We start from the raw sequence: 27719 nt of genomic DNA on the forward strand, positions 1-27719 counted from the left end.
TTGAGACTGTCGGGATAAATTTATGAAGTATTTCCGGTGTCCTGTACCACCTTGTTTTGATTTTGTAACCATTCTCCTGAGTGTGGACATTTAAGGAGCCCTTATGAATATAAAGATGCACTCGATCCCAAGCAGCATCATCTATCACTGTGTCCAGCTCAGTCTCCCATCAGGCATGCTCCGATTTCAGAGAGGCATAAGGCTCCCCGAACATTGCGGGATAAAGTCCCGAAATTAGATGACTCTGGGGAGAGGAGCTAGCGCATAGTGATTCCAGAACAGTAGGAGGTTTCGCAAAGCTTTCCCTATTTGTAGGACTGTCCAGGAAATGTTTCAATTGGATATAGGCCCAAAAGGGGAAAGACTTTGTGGTGGACAATGAAGCTAGTTCGCCCTGTCGGAGAAACCGTCCTCTGGAAAAGAAGTGTGTGGCCTGCATATCTGTGTAAGGCCATTCCGCTGCTAGAAAGGCCCCTTCCATGCCAGGAGGAAAATCTGGGTTGCCCTTAATAGGTGTGATCGCACAGCATGTGGAGGAAAGCGAGTGAATTTTAAACGCCCTATCAAAGGCATGCAGAGTTGCTCCAACCAGCGGGTGGGAATGGATAGCAGCCGGAAAGTGTTTCTTTGAGAACCAGGGGAGGGAATGGAGTTTAGTACCCAAAATAATTTTTTTTCTAGCAACACCCAGCCCTTATAAATAGTATAGAGCCTCCAGTCTACTACCCGGGCCAGGTGTACCTCTGCAGATCTGGTAGCCCAATTCCACCTTTCGACTTTGGTAGTACTAACTTTACCCACCCCACTCGTGCCACCTTAGAGTCCCAAATAAAGGCTCTGCACATATGCTTGTAAGCTGTAAAAAAGGAGGACGGCAAACGAATCGGGATAGTCTGAAGTTTGTACAATAGGCGGGGGAGCACTGTCATCTTTAAAATTGAAGCCCGACCAAACCAGGAGATGGTGGGGGCCTCCCACCTGCGTATATCCTGCAGTATACTTCTGACAGGAAGTTCTTTTCTTACAGGTCTGTAAGTTTACTAGGAAGTTGGATACCTAAGTAAGTAATAGCATCCTTTTTCCAGTGAAAAGAAAATACAGTAGTGGGGATAGGGGACATCCCTGCCTGGTCCCATTATGAATGGGGAAGGCGTCCGACAGGTGGCCGTTGACCCGGACCCTAGCTCTAGGCCTGGAGTAAAGTGCTCCAATAAAAGCTCTCATAATGCTTCCCAAGCCCAGTGCTTCAAGGACCGCATCCATGTAGTCCCAGGCCACTCTGTCGAAAGCCTTCTCTGCATCCATAGCCAAAAAACAGCCCTCCCTATTGGATGAAGTAAGCCAGTGATGTAAATTGAGGGCCTTAATGGTGTTGTCCCTGGCTTCTCTCCCAGGGACAAAACCCACCTGATCCAATCCTATCCAGGCAGGTACATAGTAGGACAAACGAGTAGCCAGGATCTTGGCGAACAGTTTGACATCTACATTCAAGAGGGAAATGGGTCGGTAGTTGGCAACATCGGTGGGGTCTTTGTTTTCCTTAGGGATTACTGAGATATAAGCCTCTAAGAGACTGCTCAAAGTACAAGTAGAGTGGGAGAGGGTGTTGAAGGCCTTCAGAAACTCCGGCGCCAATAGATCAGCAAAACTTTTATAATTTTGGACTTTTGCCCTGCTTCGTGGCCTTCAAAGCCTCCCCCCCCCCCACTCCTTCAGCGACAGTGGGGCCTCCAAGGCTTGCCAGTCAGTAGTAGAGAGTGCTCGGGGGCTATGTTTGCCTAAAAATTCCCTTATGAGATTGAAGCGCGCCTCTGCCGATACGGGTCTATGCTCGTGTAATTCAATGTTATATAGTGTGCTATAGAATGAGAGAAATTGACTAGCAATGTCTTCATTTTTGGAGTGGGTAACTCCACCTGCATCCACCACATGGTGAACAGTGGATGTGAGAGTTCGCCTCTGTGTAAACCTAGCCAATAACCTTTCAGGCTTATTTCCCTGTTCATAGAAAAGTTTCTGTGATAGCACCTGCCTCTTCCGTGACCGTTTAAACAGTTTTTTTAGTAGATTTGCCCGTGTATCAGCTAATTCCTTCGCTACCCTCACTGCAAGCGAGCATTTATGCTGAGCCTCCAGTGAGGTTATTTTGTTAGAAAGATCTCGAATCGTAATCTGACTTAATTTTTTCTTCCTAGCTGCAATGGCTAGCAAACGCCCCCTTACCACGCATTTGTGGGCTTCCCATTGGGTCATGGGGGACACATCAGGTGTGTCATTAAGCTGAAAGTAATCTTTAATGGTCTGCGTAATTTCAGCTAGATCTCCAGGGTCAGTGAGAAGGGAGGCATCCAGTCTCCAAGTCCTAGTGGCCATTTCCCTTTGTGGGAACTGCAAGGTCAGTGTGATCGGGGGGTGGTCAGAGATGAACATACTCTATATGGTTGCGTCCTGAAAGCGGAGGTTCACCCTAATTGACAACTTTTCCTGTTTAAAACCAGCTGCCATAGTACGGTCTGTATCCGTTTTTTTTGTTTTTTTTTATCGGCCTCCTTACCTTTGAACGAGGGCCTTTAGTGAGCATTCACTCACTTTTCCCCGCAGGAGTGGGCGTGGTTTTCAAAATCCCCCATCAGCGCGATGTCTCCTGGGAGTTAGTCCTGAGAATCCCAGGAGACGCGCTGTGTTCAAAATCCCGCGATATCTCGCGGGTCACGTGACTAGTAGGAAAAAACAAGAAAAACTGCGCTGCAACACAATGATCTTAAGGCAGCAGCTAACGTGCGAAGTACACAGTAAACATAAAAAACAAAAAGCTGCGCCACGTGACTAGTAACTTGTCTGCTAGTCACAGCGGGGAGTGTCCTTTTCAGGACGCTGCCGGCCATTGTCCTAGCAACGGCGCAGTGTTGACGGCGCTACATCCTGTGCTAGTACCCAGCCGTGGGTCGCGGACATGCGTCCGCGACCCGGTCCGAAGCTCCGGGACCGCAGGACCCACGGACCCGATCGCCGCTGGAGTCCCGCGATCGGTCCCCGGAGCTGAAGAACGGGGAGAGCTGTGTGTAAACACAGCTTCCCTGTTCTTCACTGTGGCGGTGGCATCGATCGTGTGATCCCTTTTATAGGGATACACAATCCATGACGTCGCACCTACAGCCACACCCCCCTACAGTTAGAAACACATATTAGGTCATACATAACCCCTTTAACGACCCCTTGTGGTTAACTCCCAAACTGCAATTGCCATTTTCACAGTAAACAATGCATTTTAAATGCATTTTTTGCTGTGAAAATGACAATGGTCCCAAAAATGTGTCAAAATTGTCCGAAGGGGGATATTTATTATAGCAAAAAGTAAAAAATATTAAATGTTTTTTCAAAATTGTCGATCTATTTTTGTTTATAGCGCAAAAAATAAAAACCGCAGAGGTGATCAAATACTACCAAAGAAAGCTCTATTTGTGGGGAAAAAAGGACGCCAATTTTGTTTGTCGCACGACCGCGCAATTGTCTGTTAAAGCGACGCAGTGCCGAATCGCAAAACCTGGCCGGGTCCTTTAGCTGCCTAAAGGTCCGGGTCTTAAGTGGTTAAAGTGAGAATAACTCAACACCAAGTTCACTATATGGGACTCCTTATGTATTTGTATATGTTGATCATATCCCCCCTTTTTCTCCTCTTCTCAAGAGATAATAAATTCAGTTTTTCTAATCTTAAGAGTTCCTCCATGCCTCTTATCGGTTTATTTGCCCTTCTCTGCACTTTCTCCAGTTCCCCGATAACCTTATTGAGAACTGGTGCCCAAAACTAAATTGCATTTTCCAGATGAGGTCTTACTAATGATTTGTACAGGGGCAAAATGGTATCTCTGTCTCTGGAGTCCATACCTCTCTTAAGACAAGAAAGGACTTTGCTCGCTTTGGAAACCGCAGCTTGGCATTGCATGCTATTATTGAGCTTTTTTTTGATCTACCAAAACCCCCAGATCCTTTTCCACTATGGATTCCTCCCAGTTGTACTCCCCCCCAGTATGTATGATGCATGCATATTCCTTGCCCCCAGGTACATAACTTTACATTTATCAACATTAAACCTCATTTGCCACATAGTTGCCCAATGGAACAGTGCATTGAGGTTGGCTTGTAAGTTGGGGACATCCTGTAAGGATGTTATTCCACTGCATAGCTTGGTGTCATCTGCAAAGACTCAAATTGTACTTTTAATTCGAGACCCTATATCATTTATAAAGATATTGAAATGTAAGGGTCCCAGTACTGAACCTCAGATAACCTTAGACCATTCAGAGTAAGAATCATTTACCACTAGTCTCTGAATTCCTTTACAAACTGATCTTTCCAAGCCTGTAGACTTAACCTTACACATGAGCCGTGTGTGGGGAACTGTGTCAAACGCTTTGTAAAATCCAAGTATACTACATCCACAGCCACCCCTCTGTCCAAAGTTTTACTTACCTCCTCGTAAAAAGAAATCAGGTTTGTTTGACAACTTGAAAAGAAGGGGAGCACTTGGATATAGAAATACCAAGAGAGGTAACGCACAGTAGTGTAACACAAAATAGAAAATATTTATTAATGAGATTTCCACAAAAAAAAGCAACATTCACCACATCACAGTAAAAACCATTAAAGACAATGTTGTCAATAATATTAAAAACAAAGAAAAATAACTGGGCTCACATGCATTACCCACTTTCATACCAGCAGTCATGCGTTAGTAAGGATGAGGCACTTAGTTGAAAGAAATGATGGCCAAGGGATTGCTGAAACTAGCTAGAGTCTGTCAAAATATTTCTGGACCATATCACTTTTGAGCCATTGTGGATCATTTGGGGCTGTGTCAATAACATCTTCATTATGGACTTGAGCTCCCCCATGCTCCTTGGTATCAGAGCTGAAGAAAGTGTTTAATATACTTGCCATCTCTTAGGCCCCAGTCACCCACTCCAGATTATTTTGTAATGGAGCCTATATGCTCAGACCTGACCTGTTTACTATTAATATATTTGAAGATTTTTTTGGGGGTTTCTCCTACTATATTTTCCAATCTGTCGTTTGTTTAGAATTTTTGCATCCTTGATTTCCTTTTTACACATTCTGTTATATTCTTTGTAACATTTAAACAATGCTCCTTCATTTTTATATTTTTTTAAAAACTCTTCTCGTATTATTTATAGCTTTTAAAATTTTGTTTGCGAGCCACGTAGGTTTTATCTTTAGCCTTTTTACCACTTCCCTGCCACGTATGGGCATATGGCGGCGACGGGAACAATTTGTCCCTCCGGGCCACCGTTATATGACGTCTTTTACTTTTCGATCTTCTATGGGGCGGGTACGTGCGCCCGTCGTGTCACTTGGCACCCGATGCGCGTGCCCGTCTGCCGCAATGTCCGCTGGGCACCCGCGATTGCCTGTGAACACAGCAGGACTGTGGATCTGTGTGTGTGTGTGTAAACACACAGATCCAGAAAATCTCCTAACACCATGTGCACTTTCTAAATAGTATATAACGATAAAGACAGCCGATATACATGTAAAACTATGTAGGGAGATTTGTTTCATCTCTGTGTATCATATAAGGCTGTTCACTTCACTGGGTATATGTGAGGGTTTACATCCACTTTACATCAATCTTATGAAAATATAAGTATTTCTTATTTTTAAGTATTACTTACCATATTTATCGGGGTATTGCGCGCTCCGGCGTATAGCGCGCACCCTTAAAGTGGACCCGCATTCCTGTGGAAAAAAGATTTTAGTACTTACAGTTTTGGTGTCTTGCGCGGCGTCCATCGGCGCACTCGTCGGGTCCGGCGTCCGTCTGCGGCTTCGGTGGTGTCCTCCTCGTCGGGTCCGGCGTCCTTCTGCGGTGTCCTCCCCGCTCGATCTCCGCTTCCCGCGCTGAGTTTGAACTACTGCGCCGGCATATACCGAGCGCAGTACACTCGTGTATAGTCGGGCAGGCTTGTCTCCTCTCGCGGTCCTGTCCTGTGTGTCCTGTACGTCCAGGACGTGACTGTGAGAGGAGCCGAGCCTGCCCGACTATACACAAGTGTACTGCGTTCGGTATATGCCGGCGCAGTAGTTCAAACTCGGCGCGGGAAGCAGCGTATATCGCGCACCCACGATTTTGCCCTGAATTTCAGGGCAAAAAAGTGCGCGGTATACGCCGATAAATACGGTAATAATGCGTATACATGGTAACATTATTCTTATCATGATTGTCATTTATCTAGGTATGGTTCCTATGTATATAAATAAGAAATATGGATAACCTCTAGGGTTGGGATTATGCAGGCAACTAATAATCAAAAAATATTTTATTTGGTTGTATAGAAAAAGGTTCATAATGATATACTTTTTAATATATATGTATTATATTATATTGAAAACAGTGGAATAACAAAAGATACAATGCCACAATATCTGATTCTACAAAAAGGAGGCAGTTGAAAGATGCCTCATCCAGATGAGCCATCTTTCAACTGCCTCCTTTTTGGAGAATCAGATATTGTGGCATTGTATCTTTTGTTGTTCCATTGTTCTCAATATACTTTTTTTATATATATGTATTATATTATATCATTATTAACCTTTTTCTATACAACCAAATAAAATATTTTTTATATTTTTTGATTATTATTTGTTGCCTACATAATCCCAACCCTAGAGGTAATCCATATTTTTTATAATCCATTGAGGGATGATGGCAACTTCATATTCACATGCATGAGCTGGTTTACTTATGTATATAAATAAGTTGCAAAGCATTTAAACACTTTATAATCATTTTCTCGATATCAACGATGTCCACAAAGTCTAAAATTGTTTTGTTTTAAGAATTGTGAAAACAAAATCTGAAATTGTTTATAGTTGACATGGTGAAATAAAATTTCGATTCACAATGAATTGCCCTCTCTCCAGACCTTTTATTCTTCTGCAAAGAAATCCACAGAAAGTTCCACTTTTGTTATTTATTGCTTGTGTACCAACGTAATTAGTCGTTTAGCAATTAAAAAAAAAAAAACAACAGCGGGAACAGCTGAACAGGCAAAGAGAGTTGTTAATTGCTAGCATAGTGTTGGAAGGCAACATGTTTTATTTCATAATACAAGATGTGTTTGAATATGAAATTTGGATACACCAGGCCTCCTTTTTTGGTCTTGGGGCCGACTGGAATGTAACAGGTTGCCCATTAAAGCTTTGCAGAACCTTCATCTGAAAGAAGAGTCATGTCCCCTGGCAAGGGGAGTATGGGAACAAAAGCTTGGCTCTACACCTGGTGTGATAAAGATTGGAATGCTTGATTAACAAGCCTCAAAGAGAGCAACGGCTCCAAGATGATTGACGAGTTGGACTACATAAGATCAAAGGGCCAACTGTCACTGAAGATGGCCCAGGTCACATAGCGACGAATGCTGCCCCTAGAGGCCAATACAGCAGGACGGTTAGGAAAATAATATATTTATAAGGACTGCCTCTTAACTACTTTGATTCGTCAGAAACCTAGATGGGCTGACAATGGGGTTTGGTCTGGACAGTGTATGAATGGAGTTTAAAAGTGTTGACAGAGAGGAAAAACGTTATCTTGCCATTTTGGAGACAATATCTAGAGGACGACCTTGCGTAACGTATCATTGATGTTTTTGTATTTCATATGCTCTGTAATATTTCCCTTTAGTGTTTTTATGTTAGCATTTCCTATTTTCTTAGGAAATAAATAAGACGTTTTAATTAAGCAGTGTGGTTATTGTCATAGCTCACCTTATTTCACTGTACTATCACCAGTTACATTATCAGAGCTTTTAATTGACTAGCTAAATATAAGAATAGACAAGTTAATACATATTTGGAATAAATAGAGGGAATCCACAACCATCTAATATTTAGTTCAATATTTATTTCACATAGATAAATAGCGAGTCATAGACTTGTCTTTAGCCGACCCATAGATGGTTCAAATCTCAGCCGGTTCAGCTTGGACCAGCCGATATTCGATCAGTGTATGGGCAGGCTGATTGTACCCAAGTCGATCCATCAATCAACTTGGGTACAACCAGCATGTTGGATTTCTAGCATGCAATTATTGCCAGTAGCTTTAGCCACTAACAATAATCACTGTGTTCTCCCGGCAGGGAATGCTCTCCGCATCCACCCTCCCCGCTGGGAGGTCACAATAGCTCCACGGGAGGAATTGCCTCATCAACACTGATTGTGTGGATGGGGAATCAAGCAAGTGTCCTTATTTATACTTGTGTACACCTCAAGCAAGCTATCTTGCTGACCTGTCTTTGAGGGTCACCACTCCTACCACCCTCAAAACCTGGTTTAACAATTGCCTGTACCTCATTAAACACTTTTTAAGACCCTTTAAGTTTCTCCAAGACACATGGCACTCTTTGTAATGCCACCTGTATTGTACTGTTCAAAGATTGCAACTACTTTGGATTGTACCTAATAGACAATTAATGTTTCTTGTGCCTGTACTAAACTGTTTTGAAAATAGAGGGTTATGGGCTGGCCTAGCCAACCTCCAGAGTTTGAATCCCAATAAAATGGGCAGTTCATGCAAGGAAAACCACAATGATCTTGCAATTGAATACATTTTGCATGGGGGGTGTGGTCAAATATTTCAGAGTCCATGTCAGAAAATTGTGGGCAGTTGTGTAAAATGCCTACAAGAAGTTATTTCTGCTAAAGGGGGCAATGCTAGCGTTTGAGGCCAAGGATGAATTTTTTTTTATCCACCGTACACTATTACATCTATTAATACTTTTTTTTGTATAGAGAATTGGAAAGGCATGATTTTCTTGTGTTTTTATTCAAATATGTTTTCATATCACTGTATGTTTCTGCTATGAGAGTTCTCCCTGTTCTGTACTTAGTACTTTTCCTTCCTTTTTTGTTTATTTAACATCTGCTGTTTCTTAATTTAAGTGATATTGTTTGAAAGGGAATGTATTTATCAGCTGTTATATTGTGCCATTATTACACTTTAATGTGGTCCTGTATCAATTGTAATTTTGGCTTTGTAAGCAGTTGAGACTCCAGAGGAATGTTCTGTTGATTCTAGAGCCCTGTTCTTACCCCCCTAGTCAGTTCTACTTATTAGCCCAAATTTGTCAGTTTTAGTCTATCTTAAAGGTAAAGCTGGGCTTGTCTCCCCCCCCCCTGTCCGCTGCCACATTTGGCACCTTTTGGGGGCGAGGTGGGAGTGGGTACCTGATCCCATTACCGGCTCAGTTCACTGCAAAGTGAGCCGAAAGTCCCCCCCCCACCCCCCACAGCTTCCCCCCGCAGTCGGCACCATTCGCAGAGCGCAGTGCAATTTGTGCATGCACAGTAGGAAATCTGCTGTGAATTCGCAAGACTTCAGTACAAGTCTCCCTTAGCCAAAATGGCAGTACCAGCACCAAAGAGCCGATTCAAGAATCGTTTCATGTGAGGACACTACTGAATGTATTTGTAGCTGCTGACTTTTTTAATTTGTGGAGGGGGAGGACGGATCTCCTCTTTAATATAAAAATGTTTACCAAAAAAAAAATGGTGCCTTATGGGGATAAGAACATATAAACAAACAGCTGCCCCCTTTAAAGTGAACAAATCACTAAGCTGTGTAAAATTAAAAAATAAAGAATAAGGCGCTATACATGTTCATGTAAAAAACTGGCACAAAGAAAACACTGCATCAAACTTAAATGTGCACATTAACCCCTTAACGCCCGCCGCACGACTATTTACGTCCGCAAAATGGCACGGACAGGCAGAAGGGCGTATATATACGTTCTTGCCTTCTAGCGGGTGGGGGGTCCGATCGGTACCCCCCCCCCCCCGCGGCAGGCGGATTCCCGCAGGGAGCGATCCGGGACGACGGCGCGGCTATTCGTTTATAGCCGCGATCGCTCCCCGGAGCTGAAGAACGGGGAGAGCCGTGTGTAAACACGGCTTCCCCGTGCTTCACTGTGGCGGCGTATCGATCGAGTGATCCTTTTTATAGGGAGACTCGATCGATGACGTCAGTCCTACAGCCACACCCCCCTACAGTTGTAAACACACACTAGGTGAACCCTAACTCCTACAGCGCCCCCTGTGGTTAACTCCCAAACTGCAACTGTCTTTTTTAACTATAAACAATGCAATTTAAATGCATTTTTTGCTGTGAAAATTACAATGGTCCCAAAAATGTGTCAAAATTGTCTGAAGTGTCCGCCATAATGTCACAGTCACGGAAAAAATCGCTGATCGCCGCCAATAGTAGTAAAAAAAAAAAAAAATTTATAAAAATGCAAAAAAACTATCCCCTATTTTGTAAACGCTATAAATTTGGCGCAAACCAATCGATAAGCACTTATTGCTATTTTTTTTACCTAAAATAGGTAGAAGAATACGTATCGGCCTAAACTGAGGAAAAAAAATGTTTTTATATATGTTTTTGGGGGATATTTATTATAGCAAAAAGTAAAAAATATTGCATTTTTTTCAAAATTGTCGCTCTGTTTTTGTTTATAGCGCAAAAAATAAAAACCGCAGAGGTGATCAAATACCACCAGAAGAAAGCTCTATTTGTGGGGAAAAAAGGACGCCAATTTTGTTTGGAAGCCACGTCGCACGACCGCGTAATTGTCTGTTAAAGCGACGCAGTGCCGAACTGTAAAAACGCCTTTGGGCATTTAGCAGCATATTGGTCCGGAGCTTAAGTGGTTAATGAAAAAATAAGCAAGCATAAAGTCCATAAGTGAATAAATCCCAACACCAAAACAGAATGCTCTGAGATAAAAACTTCTAGATCTTCCACCACGAGTGCTCAGTATGAAGATGGCCACTCGCCAGAGCTGTTTGACTCCTTTTTACAGGAACGACAAAAAACGCTTTCCGAACACCAGATTGGTTCTGCTAATGGCATAAATCCACTCTAATATCTACTCAGGAATGAGCTAGAATGTAAAAAATGACTCCACAGGAGACACGGATGAAAGTCTCATAGTGCAGTAATTTTTAATAAAGTAAAAACAGCAGCAATGATCGCAGTTACACTCACATGTAATAGTGCATGGCCTGGCATTTGGTGTAAACAGTGTGTGTGAGTCAACTGATGCCTGGGGGTGGCGTGCGTTCCACGTTTTGCTTCGAAGGGCAAAGCCTGGTGTAGGGTATCAAATATGGATCCGGAAATTATGGATACTCCACTCTGACATATGTTTCGCCATGATTGGCTCTTCAGGAAGTGATGTCACACCACTTCCTGCTTGCTTTTATTTGACTATATAAGGCTCCTCCAAAATGGAGGCGAGGACAAAAACGTAATACAGAATCTGCCTCTAGAGAGCGCCGATGCACACACGCTGCCTTGACTGTACATAAATAGCCAACCTTACAAAGGGATCAATAAATGAACTAATACATAAACATATTTATAGTCAACAATCACCTAAGCAATGATGAATAAACTATTTTGGTGCATGGATGCAACTTAGAGCTGAGTAGGACCAGGTGGGTATATTGCGGCTTGAAGGAAATAATTAGGACAGCACCATCTAGTGGTGAATATCCCTATGGCCAGAATTACCAATGCAACCCTGCCTATTATTTCCTATATGAAGGAAACAATTAGGACAGCACCATCTAGTGGTAAATGTCCATATGTCCGAAATCATCAATAAAACCAATAAATAAAAATACATTATTAAAATGATTAATATAATACACAAAACAAATGTATGTAATAATAATAAAGAACTTCTAAAAGTATATTATATAAAAAAAAAATAGGTATTACAATAGAAACCCTGAGGGACCAGAGCTCTAATCTAAAAAAAACAATCTCGCTAAAAACAGATATATTATTGCAATCAATAATCAGTTTAAAAAAATTTAAAGCAATAATGATGTTTAATCCAAAGGCTGGAGGGATTGAAGTCCTATACAGGTGAAATGCGAAAAATTAGAATATAGTGCAAAAGTTCATTTATTTCACTAATGCAACTTAAAAGGTGAAACTAATATATGAGATAGACTCATTACATGCAAAGCAAGATAGTTCAAGCCGTGAAATCAATAAATTTCGGACCTCTGAAAAGTATGAGCATGCATATGTACTCAGTACTTTTTAGGGCCCCTTTTGCAGCAATTACTGCCTCAATGCGGTGTGGCATGGAAGCTATCAGCCTGTGGCACTGCTGAGGTGTTATGGAAGACCAGGATGCTTCAATAGCGACCTTCAGTATTGTTCAGTCTCGTGTCTCATCCTTCTCTTGGCAATGCCCCATAGATTCTCTATGGGGTTCAGGTCAGGCGGGTTTGCTGGCCAATCAAGCACAGTAATCCCACGGTCATTGAACCAGGTTTTGGTGGTTTTGGAAGTGTGGGTAGGTGCCAAGTCCTTCTGGAAAATGAAGTCAGCATCCCCATTAGAGGTCGACCGATATATCGGCCGGCCGATATTCAGTACTTTTGGAGATATCGGCATCGGCCGATTATTATCCAAATGTGGCCGATATTTAGCAGATCTGCATCAGCAGAGTGTGGAGAAGGAAGGAGGAACATGGGGTTCCCCCTCCCTTCTCCACACTGTCTGCAGAGCAGTGCCGTGTGTGTGAAACACTAAGGAGATAGAGAATGGATCTGTCGGACTGATGTCGGGGTGGGCGGGACCCGGGGTGGGCGGGACTCGGCTGTCCAACACCAGCCAATGGGATGAGATCATTGGCTAGATAGCTGCTCAGTCCCGCCCACCCCGGGTCCTGCCCACCTTCAACATCACAATGAATCTGAGCTCCTCTCTCTCTCTCTGCTCTCACAGTTTCACAGCACATAATGTAGCTGATAATGTGTGAAACTCTCTCTTCATACAGGTTCACATGGTGCTGCAGAGAGAGAGGAGCTCAGATTCATTGTGATGTTGAAGGTGGGCGGGACCAGGGGTGGGCGGGACTCAGCAGCTATCCAGCCAATGATCTCATCCCATTGGCTGGTGGACAGCTGAGCCCCGCCCAACCCGGGTCCCGCCCACCTTCAACATCACGATGAATCTGAGCTCCTCTCTCTCTCTCTGCTCTCACAGTTTCACAGCACATAATGTAGCTGATAATGTGTGAAACTCTCTCTTCATACAGGTTCACATGGTGCTGCAGAGAGAGAGGAGCTCAGATTCATCGTGATGTTGAAGGTGGGCGGGACCCGGGGTGGGCGGGACTCAGCAGCTATCCAGCCAATGATCTCATCCCATTGGCTGGTGGACAGCTGAGCCCCGCCCAACCCGGGTCCCGCCCACCTTCAACATCACAATGAATCTGAGCTCCTCTCTCTGCTCTCTGCAGCACCATGTGAAACTGTATAGAGAGAGTTTCACACATTATCCGCTACATTATGTGCTGTGAAACCTGCCAGTGCCATCTGCTAATGCCAACCAGCCAGTGCCATCCAGTGCCACCTGCCAATGCCATGCCAACTAGTGCCATCTGGTAATGCCATCCAGTGCCACCTGTCAATGCCATCCAGTGCCACCTGCCAGTGGAAACGCCATCCAGTGCCACCTGCCAATACCATCCAGTGCCACATGCCAATGCCATCTAGTGCCACCTGGCATTGCCAATGCCATCCAGTGCCACCTGCCAATGCCATCCAGTGTCAACTAGTGCCATCTGCCAGTGCCATCTGCCAGTGCCAACTAGTGCCATCCAGTGCCACCTGCCAAGGCCATCCAGTGCCACCTGCCAGTGCTAACTATTGCCATCCAGTGCCACCTGCCAATTAGTGCCAACCAGTGCCATCTGCCAGTGCTAACTATTGCCAATTAGTGCCACCTGCCAGTACCATCCAGTGCCACATGCCAATTAGTGCCACCTGCCAGTGCCAATTAGTGCCACCTGCCAGTGTCACCTTAGTGCCACGTGCCAACCAGTGCCACCTGCCAATCAGCGCCATCTGCTATTGCCAATTGGTTCCATCCAGTGCAACCTGCCAGTGCCAATTAGCGCCACCTGCCAAGAAATAAAAATCGGCCGCAAAAATCGGCATTATATATCGGCCATCGGCCGCCCCAAATTCTAAATATCGGCATCGGCCAGAGAAAAACCCATATCGGTCGACCTCCAATCCCCATAGAGCTCGTCTGCGGAAAGAAGCATGAAGTGCTCCAAAATCTCCTGGTAGACGGCTGCGTTGACCCCGGACTTAATGAAGCACAGTGGACCAACACCAGCAGATGACATGGCTCCCCAAATCAACACAGACTGTGGAAACTTCACACTGGACTTAAAGCATCTTGCAGTGTGTGCCTCTCCATTCTTCCTCCATACTCTGGCTCCTTGGTTTCCAAATGAGATGCAAAATTTGCTCTTATCAGAAAAGAGGACTTTGGACCACTGAGCAACAGACCAGGTCTGTTTTTCTTTAGCCTGGGTAAGCTTCTGACGTTTGTTTGTTCAGGAATGGCTTGACAAGAGGAATACACCATTTGAAGCCCATGTCCAGGATCCGTCTGTGTGTGGTGGCTCTTGATGCACTCCAGCCTCAGTCCACTCCTTGTGAAAGTCCACAACACTTCTTATTGGCCATTTCCTGACAATCCTCTCCAGGCTGCGCTCATCCCTGCTGCTTGTGCACCTTTTTCTTCCACACTTTTCCCTTCCACATAATTTTTTTTTTTATGTGCTTTAATACGGCACTTTGGGAACATCCAACTACTTTTGTAATTACTTTTTGAGGCTTTCCCTCCTTTATGGAGGGTGTCAATGATGGTTTTCTGCACAACTGTCAGGTCAGCAGTCTTTCCCATGATTGTGATTCCTACTGAACCAGACTGAGAGACCATTTAAAGGCTCAGGAACCCTTTGCAGGTGTTATGGCCTAATCACATAAGGACCGCCGCACGACTATATATGTTGACAGAATGGCACAGCTGGGCACATGGACGTATATATACGTCCTCTTTAGGAGCCCAGCCGATCTGAAGCTCCGTGACCGCGATCGGGCCACAGGAGCTGAAGAACGGGGAGAGGTGAGTGTAAACAAACCTTCCCCGTTCTTCTCTGTGGTAGTGTCAGTGATCGTCTGTTCCCTGATATAGGGAACGATGATCACTGACGTCACACGTCCAGCCCCGCCCCCCTACAGTAAGAAACACATATGAGGTCACACTTAACCCCTACAGCGCCCCCTAGTGCTTAACCCCTTCACTGCCATTATAATTTTTTACAGTAATCAGTGCATTTTTAAAGCACTTTTCGCTGTGAAAATGACAATGGTCCCAAAAATGTGTCAAAAGTGTCCGATGTGCTATGGACGGAAGGCCATCCTGTTAAAATGGCGCAAGCCGGAAGCACCTGATTTGCGCTTTTGGAAGGGCCTGGTTAATTCGATGATGCCGTATTATAAGGCGACTTACCTTTCCAGGGGTTGTGGGAAAAAATTTGACAGGGTATGGCAGGCTTGGTATAACTCTGACCTGACTGTTGGATAAGGCCTGATGACGGATATGGGTTTCCTCATAACTTTCAACACTTCAGATACTGGGTAGGGTCGGGTGATGTGGGGTGAAGTATTTGGATCCTGGGAAGGAGTGGGAGGCGGGACAACTGGCAAGTTTCCGGTGGTTTCATGGGAGGGAGAGTGGGAGCTGAGCAAAAGGGTGGGGGGGGAGGGTTAGGTTGGTTTGTTAACTTAATTGCGGGTTGTGTACTTAGGCCATGTTGGCCTTTCACCGGCCCAGTGTTATGCTGGGTCGGCTGCCTTTTTTTTTGTTGTTTTGTTATCTATAATTGTCAAAATCAATAAAAAGAATTAAAAAAAAAAAGTGTCTGATGTGTCCACCATAATGTCGCAGTCATGAAAAAAATCACTGATCGCCGCCATTAGGAGTAAAAAAAAATGCCATAAAACTATCCCCTATTTTGTAAACGCTATAAATTTGGACAAACCAATCGATAAACGCTTATTGCGATTTTTTTTTTTACCAAAAATAGGTAGAAGAATACGTATCGGTCTAAACTGAGGAAAAAAAAAGTTTTTTTATATCTTTTTTGGGGATATTTATTATAGCAAAAAGGAAATAATATTGCATTTTTTTCAAAATTGGCTCTCTATTTTTGTTTATAGCACAAAAAATAAAAACCGCAGAGGTGATCAAATACCACCAAAAGAAAGCTCTATTTGTTTTAGAAAAAAGGACGCCAATTTTGTTTGGTAACCACGACCGCACAATTGTCGGTTAAAGCGACGCAATGCAGAATCGCAAAAAGGGGCAAGGTCCTTAACCTGCATAATAGTTTGGGTCTTAACCGGTTTATTAGTAATTAGAGCGAGACACTTTGAGCCTAGAATATTGCACCTTTTCACAATATTCTAATATTCTGAGATTGTGTATTTGGGGTTTTCATGAGCTGTAAGCAATAATTATCACAATTATGACAAATCACGGCTTGAACTATCTTGCTTTGCATGTAATGAGTCTCTCTCATATATTGGTTTCACCGTTTAAGTCGCATTAGTGAAATAAATGAACTTTTGCACTTTTTTCAAATTTTTTCGTGTTTCACTTGTATATCCACTGCATCTCCATCTGCAACACTTTATGCCATGTCAGTTTCTCTCCAATGCTGGCGAACGCTATCAAGGCCCCAGAACTGAGTAAGGAGGGGTCCTTATTGTGCATCAGCCTGAAGTGGTTAGATACAGTGTGGTGTTTGAACTCATTTTTTATGTTATCTACAGTATATGTTCTCCCACTCTTTTGGCCATGGTTCTAGTGGTCCTGCCAATATATTGGAAATTACATGGACATTTTGGATATCTTTTAATATATTTACTGCTTTTTTTCCTCACTGTCTTCACTTGTTTTTAACAATATTTAGCCTGCAGCTTCAAAAACTCAGATATATTTAACCTTTTCTTTTTCTAATATACGTTGCAATTTTTTACAGGATCCACACTCTGGCTGCCCAAGCAGAAGCAGTTCCTGTTTGTCATTGCATAGTACTCCACCCCCATGCCCTCTGTCTCAAACAGCACCATCACTTCCTGCCGTGGGAGCAGAGCAGCTAATGAATGGGCTAATACGAGCTGCAGGCCCTGGAGGCCCCTCTACACTAGCAACTCTTCCTCTTCTTGGAGCTCTCTCTGGAAATCCTGGAGTGCTCTCGCTAAACAGCATATTGGGAACTATCAATGGAAATCTTCAGAGCACTCTAGGACAGGCCCAGAATCCTCTATGCAGCGGGACTGCCAGCTCACATATACCAGCCAGGTGAGTTAATGAATTAAGAGCAACTGCATCAAGATCATTTGAAGGGAATATATACTGTTTTGCATAGCTTTTTTGTGCACAGCAATAAAAGATGTCCTGCTGCTGGCTCCTCCTATGTTCCGAGCGCCCCCATAGCAAGGCGCTTGCTATGGGGGCACTCATGCCAGCTTGATCCCGAGCATCTGTTGACACACACAGCGCGGCTTAGCCCCAACCGCGGCTCTCTTGTCACTGGATTTGATTGACAGCAAAAAAGGTAAAAATATTTAGCCTTTACAACCACTTTAATGCTTGATGTGCTGTGAATAACCTAAATATCCAGTGTTTTGAATAGACTTTAAAACAGCATATGAAGTTAAAAACACAGCTAAATACTTATTTTTTTTTAACAAGAAATAGTGAAATACTTTTTAGGGAGCTATAGGCTTGTACGGATTCTAAGTTAGACAGAGACAGTCAAAAAGTAGGCAGAAAGTGCTGAGCTTTATTTTAGAATACCCTTTATGGTTTGAAAAACATATCCTAAAACGCTAAAATTAGTGTAATAAAATATAAGCAGCACTGTAAACAATGTAAGATGAAATATCCGTCACCATGTGACAAAAGTGAATATGTGCACAAATTCCAAAAAATATATATAAATGTGTTTAAATATTAATTAAATATGAGTCCATAAAACACAACAATTAGGTGAAAAAAATTAAAAATAATCATCGCGGGTATACAACCGTTTTAAACACATTTTTTATATATTTTTTGGAATTTGTGCACATATTTACTTTTGTCACATGGTGATGTTTATGGACATAAGCATTATTTTTGAATACCTGTGAAAACGGATATTTCATCTTACATTGTTTACAGCGCTGCTTATATTTTGTTACACTAATTTTAGGGGTTTAGAATATGTTTTTCACAGTTTGATTTTTTAAAGTAGCTGCTTCACTCTTTTGCCAATTTGATTATCACTATTTGTTCATAAGCGCAGTGGTGGGAACACAGAAAGGGCGGATTCATCTTTGTTACCATTATTTACCCTTTATGGTTTACAATAAAATTTGTCATGGAATGCACCATATTTATAATTAGGGGTGTACTGAATGGAAATTTTAGTGCTGAAACCGAAAATGAAGAATACACTAGGCCGAAAACTGATACAGAAAATGAAAGCTTTTTAAAAATAACAAAATGTATTTGATATATAAAATAGTGTTATATTCGTTATTCATAATCAACTTTAAGATTAAAATTAAATAAAAACATAACTTGCAGTAACAGTACATATTCTGCACATTGCACAATAATTAATAATAAAATAAACAAAAAACAGACATAATATGAAATGCCAAAGACTAAGAGCCTCTATGTTTGAGTAGACGTACGGTATTTGCACTGTTTATATTGTTCAAAAATAGAAGAACCATAAAACAAGACAGGGGGCGCATTGGCTATTATACACATCATACTACTAAGCCGTCAGGTCAGTTGTATCAAAGCTTGTCAAATTAAACCTCAGCTTCCAGCCTCACGATACACCATCATTCACATCACATAATGGGAGTAGGACAACTGGAAAACCCAACAACAGGCTAAGGTGTTTCAAGGACTTGCCTCTTACTTAGAGCCAGAGACTGAGGAGAGGCATTTCCTCAAAACATGTCAGCCTGTTGGGTTTTTCAGTTGTCCTAGGCTATAGGTAATGTGATATGATGTATTGTGGACTGGACGCTTACTTTGACGACAAGGTTGATAATAGTACACCTGTTGGTTTGTTGTATATTACTTAAGTTACCATATTAAAGGGTCACTAAAGGAAAAAGATGTTTTTGCTGAAATGACTGTTTACAGGGTATAGAGACATAAAAGTTAACTAATTCCTTTTAAAAACGATTAAAAACAGATTAAATTCGATCATATAATGTACCTGCAGTTTCACTTTCGTTTTTAAACTGGTTTCATGTTTCTGTGAAGTAAAGAGACCCACAGAACAAAAAGAAACACATCCAGGGCAGTGTTTTGTTTTTAAAATGAATATGATTGGTTCTGAGGAGTTTTAGACACACATCTTGGAACACAGTGAAAAACTGCCATGAGATTTTTCATAAGGAGCCAGACAAGCAGGAAGTGTGGAGATCACAGCAGAATTACAGCAACTTCAAAGCAAAAACGAACAATGAGGACATGAAACCAGTACTGCAGTAAGGTAAAGGAAGCTAATTGGCTAAAAAAAAATTCCTTTAGTGATCCTTTAACAAAGAGAGGTCTTTCTTAAGATAATGCACTAGGCCGGTGCGCCCTGTCTTGTTTCATTTCAGACAGTGTATCCACTGACTTCCCTAGTCATAAGAGGTCATTAAGGCGAGGCATGTTCAGTGAAGCCAGCAGGGAAAAATGTAGGCAACATTCTGATGCCCATCTCCAAGCACCAGAGATTGTGGAGTTGATTTACTAAAATTGGATTGAAAAATTTAGCACAGCTGAGTATATTAACCACTAGAGTACCGGGCCATCGTCAAATGACGGCTCCACGGTGACTCTGAATATTCAACAGGACGTCATATGACGTCCTGTATTCCTGCGGCCACTGGAGGGCGCGCCGGCGGCGGCGCGCGTGCCCCCGAGATGCCGATGCGCGTGCCTGGCGGTCGCGATGTCCGCCAGGTACCCGCGATCGGTAACGACAGAGCAGGGACGTGGAGGTCTGTGTGTAAACACAGAGCTCCACGTCCTGTCAGGGGAGAGAGGAGACCGATCTGTGTCCCTTGTACATAGGGACATAGATCGGTCACCTCCCCCAGTCACCCCCCTTCCCCCACAGTTAGAACACAATACAGGTATACATATTAACCCCTCCCTCACCCCCTAGTGTTAACCCCTTGAATGCCAGTCACATTTATACAGTAATTAGTGCATTTTTATCGCATTAATCGCTGTATAAATGTGAATGGCGCCAAAAACGTGTCAAAAGTGTCCGATGTGTTCGCCGCAATGTCACGGTGACAGTAACAAAATCGCAAATCGCCGCCAATACTAGTAAAAAAATTAATAAAATAAAAATGCCATAAATCTATCAGCTATTTTGTAAACGCTATAACTTTTGCGCAAACCAATCAATATATGATCATTGCGATTTTTTTTTACCAAAAATATGTAGAAGAATACGTATCGGCCTAAACTGAGGGAAAAAAAACGTTTTTTTAAAAAAAATTGTGATATTTATTAAATAAAAAAGTAAAAAATAGTGTTTTTTTTTTTAAATTGTCACTCTTCTTTTGTTTATAGCGCAAAAAATAAAAACCGCAGAGGTGATCAAATACCACCAAAAGAAAGCTCTATTTGTGGGAACAAAATGATAAAAAAATTGTTTGGGTACAGTGTAGCACAACCGCGCAATTGTCATTCAATGTGCGACAGTGCTGAAAGCTGAAAATTGGCTTGGGCAGGAAGGGGCGTAAGTGCCCGGTATGGAAGTGGTTAAGCTAGCCAATGAGCTTCGAAGTTCTTTGGCTCGTTCAAAGCTGACAAAAAAAAACTGGAAGAGCTGCACCAGATTTTGCACTCTCCAATTTTAGTAAATCAATCAACCTCTGTGTGTTTTCCGATTCCGTTTCATATCCCTTTAATGGCAAAGTTACTGTGCAAAACAAACTGTTATAAAATTAAAGAACTAACCATAACAGAAATATGCCATTTATTCTATTTCACAATTTTTCTGTAAATATAACATATGATATATAATTTTTTTTATAATTTTTTTTCAACTTAAAGCGGAGGTTCACCCTAAAAACAAGTTTATACCATTCAATCCATCAATACTGCCGACATGTACAGTATGCTGTTTTCTTTATCGTACATCACGGGACACAGAGTCTTAATCATTACTATCTGGGTTATATTCCACCATCAGGTGCTGGACACTGGTGTAATCAATTAGAACAGGAAGTTCCCTCCCTATATAACCCCTCCCATACTGGGAGCACCTCAGTTTTTTCACCAGTGTCTAAGGTGTTGGTCACGAATTAACATGTGCTCTGAGGAGCTCCACTGGAGGGATCCATGCTGGATGTAAAAAGCCTCCATAAAATCCGGATCCGTCCAAGGTGCTTCATAGCCAAAGTGGACGGTACCCGGGCCTCGGTGCGAAGAACGAGGTTTTGCCTATAATGCTTCTCTCTGAGAGCTGGACCCTGGGTTCCAGTACATTGGTCGATGTCAAAGACCAAATATTTTTCTGTTGCCAGGGTGCTATATAGGTCCAGGGGAGAGGTGACCTGCTATGGACCCCAGTCCCTGAAGGTCTGAGACGAAGCCCGCGTTGAGGGGTGAAGGCTGGGCCTCTTGCTTTGCAATACCCTGCAGCGTGGAAAGGTAAGCGGAGGTACCTACAGGACTTGGTCCGACAGTGGGTTCTCCATTGGGGATTATGGGTCTCGCCTATTTTATGCTTCTATGCATGGGCAACTTAACCACAAAGTCTTTTGAGACAGGATGGCTCTGGCACCCATATACCTCCCCTAGTGGGTCCTAGTCCTCCGCTGAAGGGGCTATTGGGTCTTGCCTATAATGCATGTGTGCCTTGGCAAAGAAACCACTATGTCTGTTGAGACAGGATGGCTGTAATACCCATAGATCTCCCATTCAGGAGGTTGGTACCCCTACATGAGTATGTCTTATCTGTTTTCCACGAAGGGCCCTAAGAGGACATGCCGGGTGTTTCGCTTGCCATGCTTTCCAGAAACGGAAGCTCAAGGTTAGCTGATCTAGGGTGCGGCTTACTGCCTCCGCTTCAGGCTCTGCCACGATGGGGGGGGTCCCTCGTAGTCTCTACGGCTCCTTGGGGGATCTCCCTCTCCCCCCGCCTCCACCATTCCCCTACCCGCGCGTGCGTGAGAGGGGCGCGCTTTGAAGGCGGGGGGACGATGTGGTTGCCGCTGGCGCACGTGCGCCGGCTCATGGTGCAGACGCAGGGCGGGGCCCCTTCAAAAGGCCCAGACGTCAGAGAAGCCAGGGGGACACGGTAGCTTGAGCACGTAAGCACCTTGTGGAAATTGGATACAGATTCATTTAAGACACCTACTCGGCATCTAGCTGTGTTAGCAAGCATTATTTGCTAGACTAAGTTCAGCTGTTGATGCACCAGGGTTAAAGTTCCTCTGCTTTTTGCTTAGGACTCTTTTGTCTCCCAGTAAAAGAGGGTTCAGGGGTAGGAAGGGGTATCGCCACCTAAATCTGGTGGCCCTTTTTATCATGCTTGCATGATACTATCCTCCCCTGTAGAGACTTAAGATAGCTAATTATGTGAGCTATCAGCCCTGTCAGGCGTGAGCCTCCCCCAACATTGCAGCACTCTGCATATGTTTTGTTGCATTGCATGTATAGGTCTATAAGAGGTTAACTGCTATATTCACAGCAGCCTCACAAGCAGAAAACAGGGTGTGTCCCTTTCCCTGCTCTAAATCCTCAAACAAGGGATTGAAAGACCTGAGGATGAAGGTTCACTGTCAGTGAACAGATAACAGGTGTTAATGAGGAGAAAACTATCAGAAGCCCCAAAAGCTCTGGTTGCAGCTGCAGTCTTTTCAGAGATCCAAGCTGCATATATCTTCACTTAGCCTAGATGGCCAGAGCCTCTGTCTCTTTAAAGTCCTCATCCTGGTGTTGGCTTCAGGCTAACCGAATGCACAACAGGGGGGGTGCACATTTGCTGCTGTGCACATGGCTAACGTTGCAGGTTTGCGGAGACGCACATCTGCAGAGCATAACTGCCTCTTTACAGTCCACATGTTTGCATGAAGTACATGAGTTTGGAATGTTCAAAATGCATGTGGGGTAAAAACCGGTAACAAAGCATGTTTTATTGTTGATCACATAAAGAGACATGTTATTTTGTTCGTATGATTTTATATGTTCACATAAGGGTGTTTAGTCACAGCAAAGTGCCTAAAATCGCATAAAAATGCTTAAGTGCATAAAGATGCGGGATCACACATGGTTACCTGATAAACCAGGTCCTTGATTACCCAAGGTTATTTAGGTCACACAGAGAGACTTGTTTCCATAGGCATGTCTAAAATCGCATGGAAATGCTTAAGGGCTTAAGGATGCGACATCACACATGGTTATCTGATAACCCGAGTCCTTGATTATCCAAGGATATTTGGTCGTACGGAGAGGCTTGTTTTATACAGGAGTGCCTGAAATCGCATAAAGATGCGGGATCACACATGGTTACCTGATAACCCGAATCCTTGATTACCCAAGGGTATTTGGTCACACAGAGAGGCGTGTTTCCACAGGAATGCCTAAAATCGCATAAAGATGCTGGAGTGCATAGAAATGCGGAATCACACAGGTTTACCTGACAAACCACAATCCTTGATTACCCAAGGATATTTGGTCACACAGAGAGGCCTTTTTCCACAAAAAGGTCTGAAATCGCATAAAGATGCTGGAGTGCATAAAGATGCGGGTTCACACATGGTTATCTGATCACCCGAGTCCTGGATTACTCAGGCATATTTGGTCACACAGAGAGGTTGTGTCTGCAAAAATGCCAAAAATTGCATTAAAAGGCTTAATTGCAAAAAAAAAAAAAAAACAATTGCTGGATCGCACAGTGGTGCTCGATCATACAAGAATCCTTGGTCCCACAAGGGTACTTGTCCGCACAGGAGTGCTTAAGATGCATAGATGTTGGATCACATGAAAATTTGCTGAATCGCATATGAATGCATGTTTGCCTAGAGTTTGACTTAGGAGGCATTATAATTAGGTTTCCTTAATTATACAGGATTCCTTGGCCTTACATAGGCGCATACTTGCTTGCAGGATGCTTGTTCATAGCTCACATGCTATATGTATGCGTGTATACAGCACGCCCCCTTTTTTGTGTGTTTGCGGAAAACATATTCTTATGAACTCACGCTTCTATGAACACACGCTTCCATAGAGGCATATGGCTTTAAAGGTTGCCACATGCACATAGGGGGAGCTATTTGCATGTGTGTTTATTTACAAGGCTGCTAGGGCCCGCCTCTAGCAGGGCTAAAGGCCCAGAGTTTAGCAGTAATGTCATTCCGAGGCAAACCCGTGCTGACAGATCAGTCAGTAGCATGGCTGGGCCTAGGGGAGTCCAGCATGATTAATTATCTGGAACTCCTGGGTTGGGATCCCAGTCTAGAGGGAATATGCTGTCTTTATTCAAACACAGTTCCCTATGCTCAGTTTTATTCAAGGCTGATATAAACTTTGCTCTGTCGGCCTGGAACGAGTGGATCCTAACTTAGCATTATCCTAGGAGTCTTGTCCCAGGGATATGCTGGAATTTCAGTTTAGGGTTCTTAACTGAATGATTGGCAGAAGGGAATATCCTTCATACCCGTTACCTGGGAGCAGGTTGCGAGGACTGGCCTCTAGGGATAGAATCCAGGCCTGGAAGAGACCACGGCACAGGGAAGGTGGTCAAGCTCCTAGGGAGCCTTATCTGCTAGCTTTCTAGAGCTACGGATGGAGCATCCGGCTTAAGGACCTGAACGTTTAGGTTACAGGGTTGCTCTGTCTGTCTGAATACAATCTGACTATGCCTCTCTAGTGGTTTACTTTGGTTACCAGAGAAGAGCTTGTGCCTTGCCTATTGTCAATTGTCATTTCATGGAATGCTAGATTGGCAGGCGATTCGCTGGAGCCATCAACAATCGGGTCCGGGAGATTGGCCTCTACACCCCGACTTTTTTCTGACCAAATGTCACAGAAACGTTACCCTGCACATAAAGGGTGTTGACGTCCAGGTTCAACAAGGGATTGAACAACTTTGTGTCGAGGCCAAAGGATCCACCCGCATGCGGGACAGATTTTTTAGTGACCCTGGGGGCCCAGTTGTCGCTGGTTTATGTGTTATCTCCCCCCAGGGCCGCAACCTTCGTGGCTTCCATGCTACATCAGAAGAGAACGGAAGCTGGCTTAATTGCACCAGCATAGCCCATACAACCTTACTGCGCAGGGACAGCAGAACTGATCGTAGAGGACCCAGGGTCCCTTACAGCTTGTCCAGGCCTGCTTTGCAGGGTTACATCCTGTCTTGCATACATGTGTATTAATGGTCTGGCTGTTATAGCCTGCATTCTTGAGGATCGGGGCGTACAGAATCAGCGGCAGTTACCTTGATTCATACAGGACAGCTGGCCTCCAGGACCAGATATCCTAGGATATGGAAGGCCCATATTCCTGGTGTGAAACCAAGGGGTGGAATCCTTGGTAGTAGGTCCTAGGTAAAATTCTTACCTTTCTACATTGGAAAAGAGATGGAGCTGGCCTTAAGTTCCATCAAGGGTCCGATCTCGGCACACTCTTGATCTGGGCCGTTATACAAGGGGTGACAGGTATAAGTCCGCCAGTTAAGGCGCCCTTGTGCTAGGAGGATTGGATCCAGTATGCTGGCTTACAGAGTCAGCACCTTGGGCTGATGCACCATAAATATTTCCCTTTATCCTTCTAAAGAGGGAATTGGTGTTCTTGGTTGCGGCTGCCTCCGCAAGAGAGTATTGGCAACTTTCTTTGTATAGAGCCATACTTAATTATTTGTACAAGAAGGGTGATGTTAAATACTCACCCAACCTTATTGGCTAGAAGGATCCAGTGTTCACTTGAATTAAGATATTCTTGCCTTCCTTTTCCTTTTTTTCAGGACCTTGATCCGCGGAAGGAGAGGTTATTGCTTTCTCTTAATAAAGATAAGAGCAGTTAAAGATCTATCTAAAGGCTTCAGATATAGAAACCTAACGTTTTGTTGCCAGAAAGCCCCTAGATGGGGCGGGCAGTGTTCAGATCGGCTATTAAAATGGCTATGCGCACTCTCGTTATAGTAAGAGAGGTCAAGACCTATCTGAAGCGGCTGCTCGGATACGGAAGACTGATGTTGGTGCGCTACCAGGAGGCCCCAGCAAGGGGCAGGCAGCGTCTAAATCAACTATTGTCAAATGTTGATTCATCAGGTTATTATTCAGGCTTGTGGTTTATAGAGAGGGCTTCCCCCTGTTTCTTTTTGGGGTACACCCTACCAGGATAGTAAGCACTTCATGCGGGGTGCATTACCAAGCCTTTATGACTCAGATTTGCCAGACCTGCAACTTGGTCGTTTGTGCTTACGTTCACTAAATCCTATCAAGTGGACATAAGACGGCAGGAGGATGCAGCCTTTTTTTGTTGGCACAATATGCGGCAGGCAGCATTAGAATTCCTCGTGTCTGATGGCAGTCTGCATTGTTGGTGTCTCCCTCCCCTCAGTAAGCATTGCTTTAGGACATCCCAGATAGTAATGATTAAGACTCTGTGTCCCGTGATGTACGATAAAGAAAATAGGATTTTTATAACAGCTTACCTGTAAAATCCTTTTCTTGGAGTACATCACGGGACACAGAGTCCCCACCCCTCTTGTTTGGGGATATTGGGACACTTATTGCTTGGGACAAAAACTGAGGTGCTCCCAGTATGGAAGGGGTTATATAGGGAGGGAACTTCCTGTTCTAATTGATTACACCAGTGTCCAGCACCTGATGGTGGAATATAACCCAGATAGTAATGATTAGGACTCTGTGTCCCGTGATGTACTCCAAGAAAAGGATTTTACAGGTAAGCTGTTATAAAAATACTATTTTTTGGGGGTTTTTTTCGGTTTACATACCGTAATATGGGTATTTTCCCCTCTGGCTTCCGGGTAGTGAATCTCGCGGGAGTGGGCGTTCCTATTCAGAGACTAAGGCCCCGTACACACGATAGAATCCATCCGCTGAAAAATCCCAGCAAATGGGTTTCAGCGGATAGATCCTATGGTGTGTACACTCCAGCGGATCTGTTTCCGCGGATATTTCTCCCCTGGGATGGATTCCAGCAGATCGAATATTTGCTGACATGCCAAACAAATCCATCTGCTGGAATCCATCCCAACGGATGGATCCGCTGGTCTGTATAGACTCACCGGATCCATCCGTCCGAAGGGATCCCCCGCATGCGTCGTAATGATTCGACGCATGCGTGGAATTCCTTATATGACAGCGTCGCGCACGTCGCCGCATCATAATCGCGGCGCGACACTTCATCGCCAGAGGATTTCGGCGCGGATTTCAATGCGATGGTGTGTACACTCCATCGCATAGAAATCCGCGGAAATCCTCGAGAGGATTTATCCGTGGAAACGGTCCACTGGACCGTATCCGCGGATAAATCCTCCCGTGTGTATGGGGCCTTAGTCATTGACGTATGACAAAAGCTTCACCCCCGGCGCAAAAGGCGCATCACCAGTTTCCGAAAAAAGCCGAATGTCGGTGCGCAGGCGCCGTATAGAGCCGACTCGCAGTTCGGCTTCTTTCGGAAACTGGTGACGCGCATTATGCGCCGGGCGTGAAGCTTTTGTCATACGTCAATCACTTAGTCTCTGAATAGGAATGCCCACTCCCGCGGGATTCAC

At 43.8% G+C, this 27719-nt stretch overlaps 1 protein-coding gene across 3 annotated transcripts in view; it reads left to right on the plus strand.

The window, feature by feature from the left end:
• MLLT6 (MLLT6, PHD finger containing) overlaps positions 1-27719 on the plus strand; it is a 182544-nt gene that overhangs the window by 134298 nt on the left and 20527 nt on the right. For all 3 annotated transcript variants that reach the window (XM_040329957.1, XM_040329956.1, XM_040329958.1), the window contains one exon: positions 16935-17257. In XM_040329957.1, the coding sequence (XP_040185891.1) occupies positions 16935-17257 (323 nt within the window). The remainder of the gene's footprint in view (positions 1-16934; positions 17258-27719) is intronic.

Source organism: Rana temporaria, chromosome 12 (assembly GCF_905171775.1).
Source record: "Rana temporaria chromosome 12, aRanTem1.1, whole genome shotgun sequence".
Classification (NCBI taxonomy): domain Eukaryota; kingdom Metazoa; phylum Chordata; class Amphibia; order Anura; family Ranidae; genus Rana; species Rana temporaria.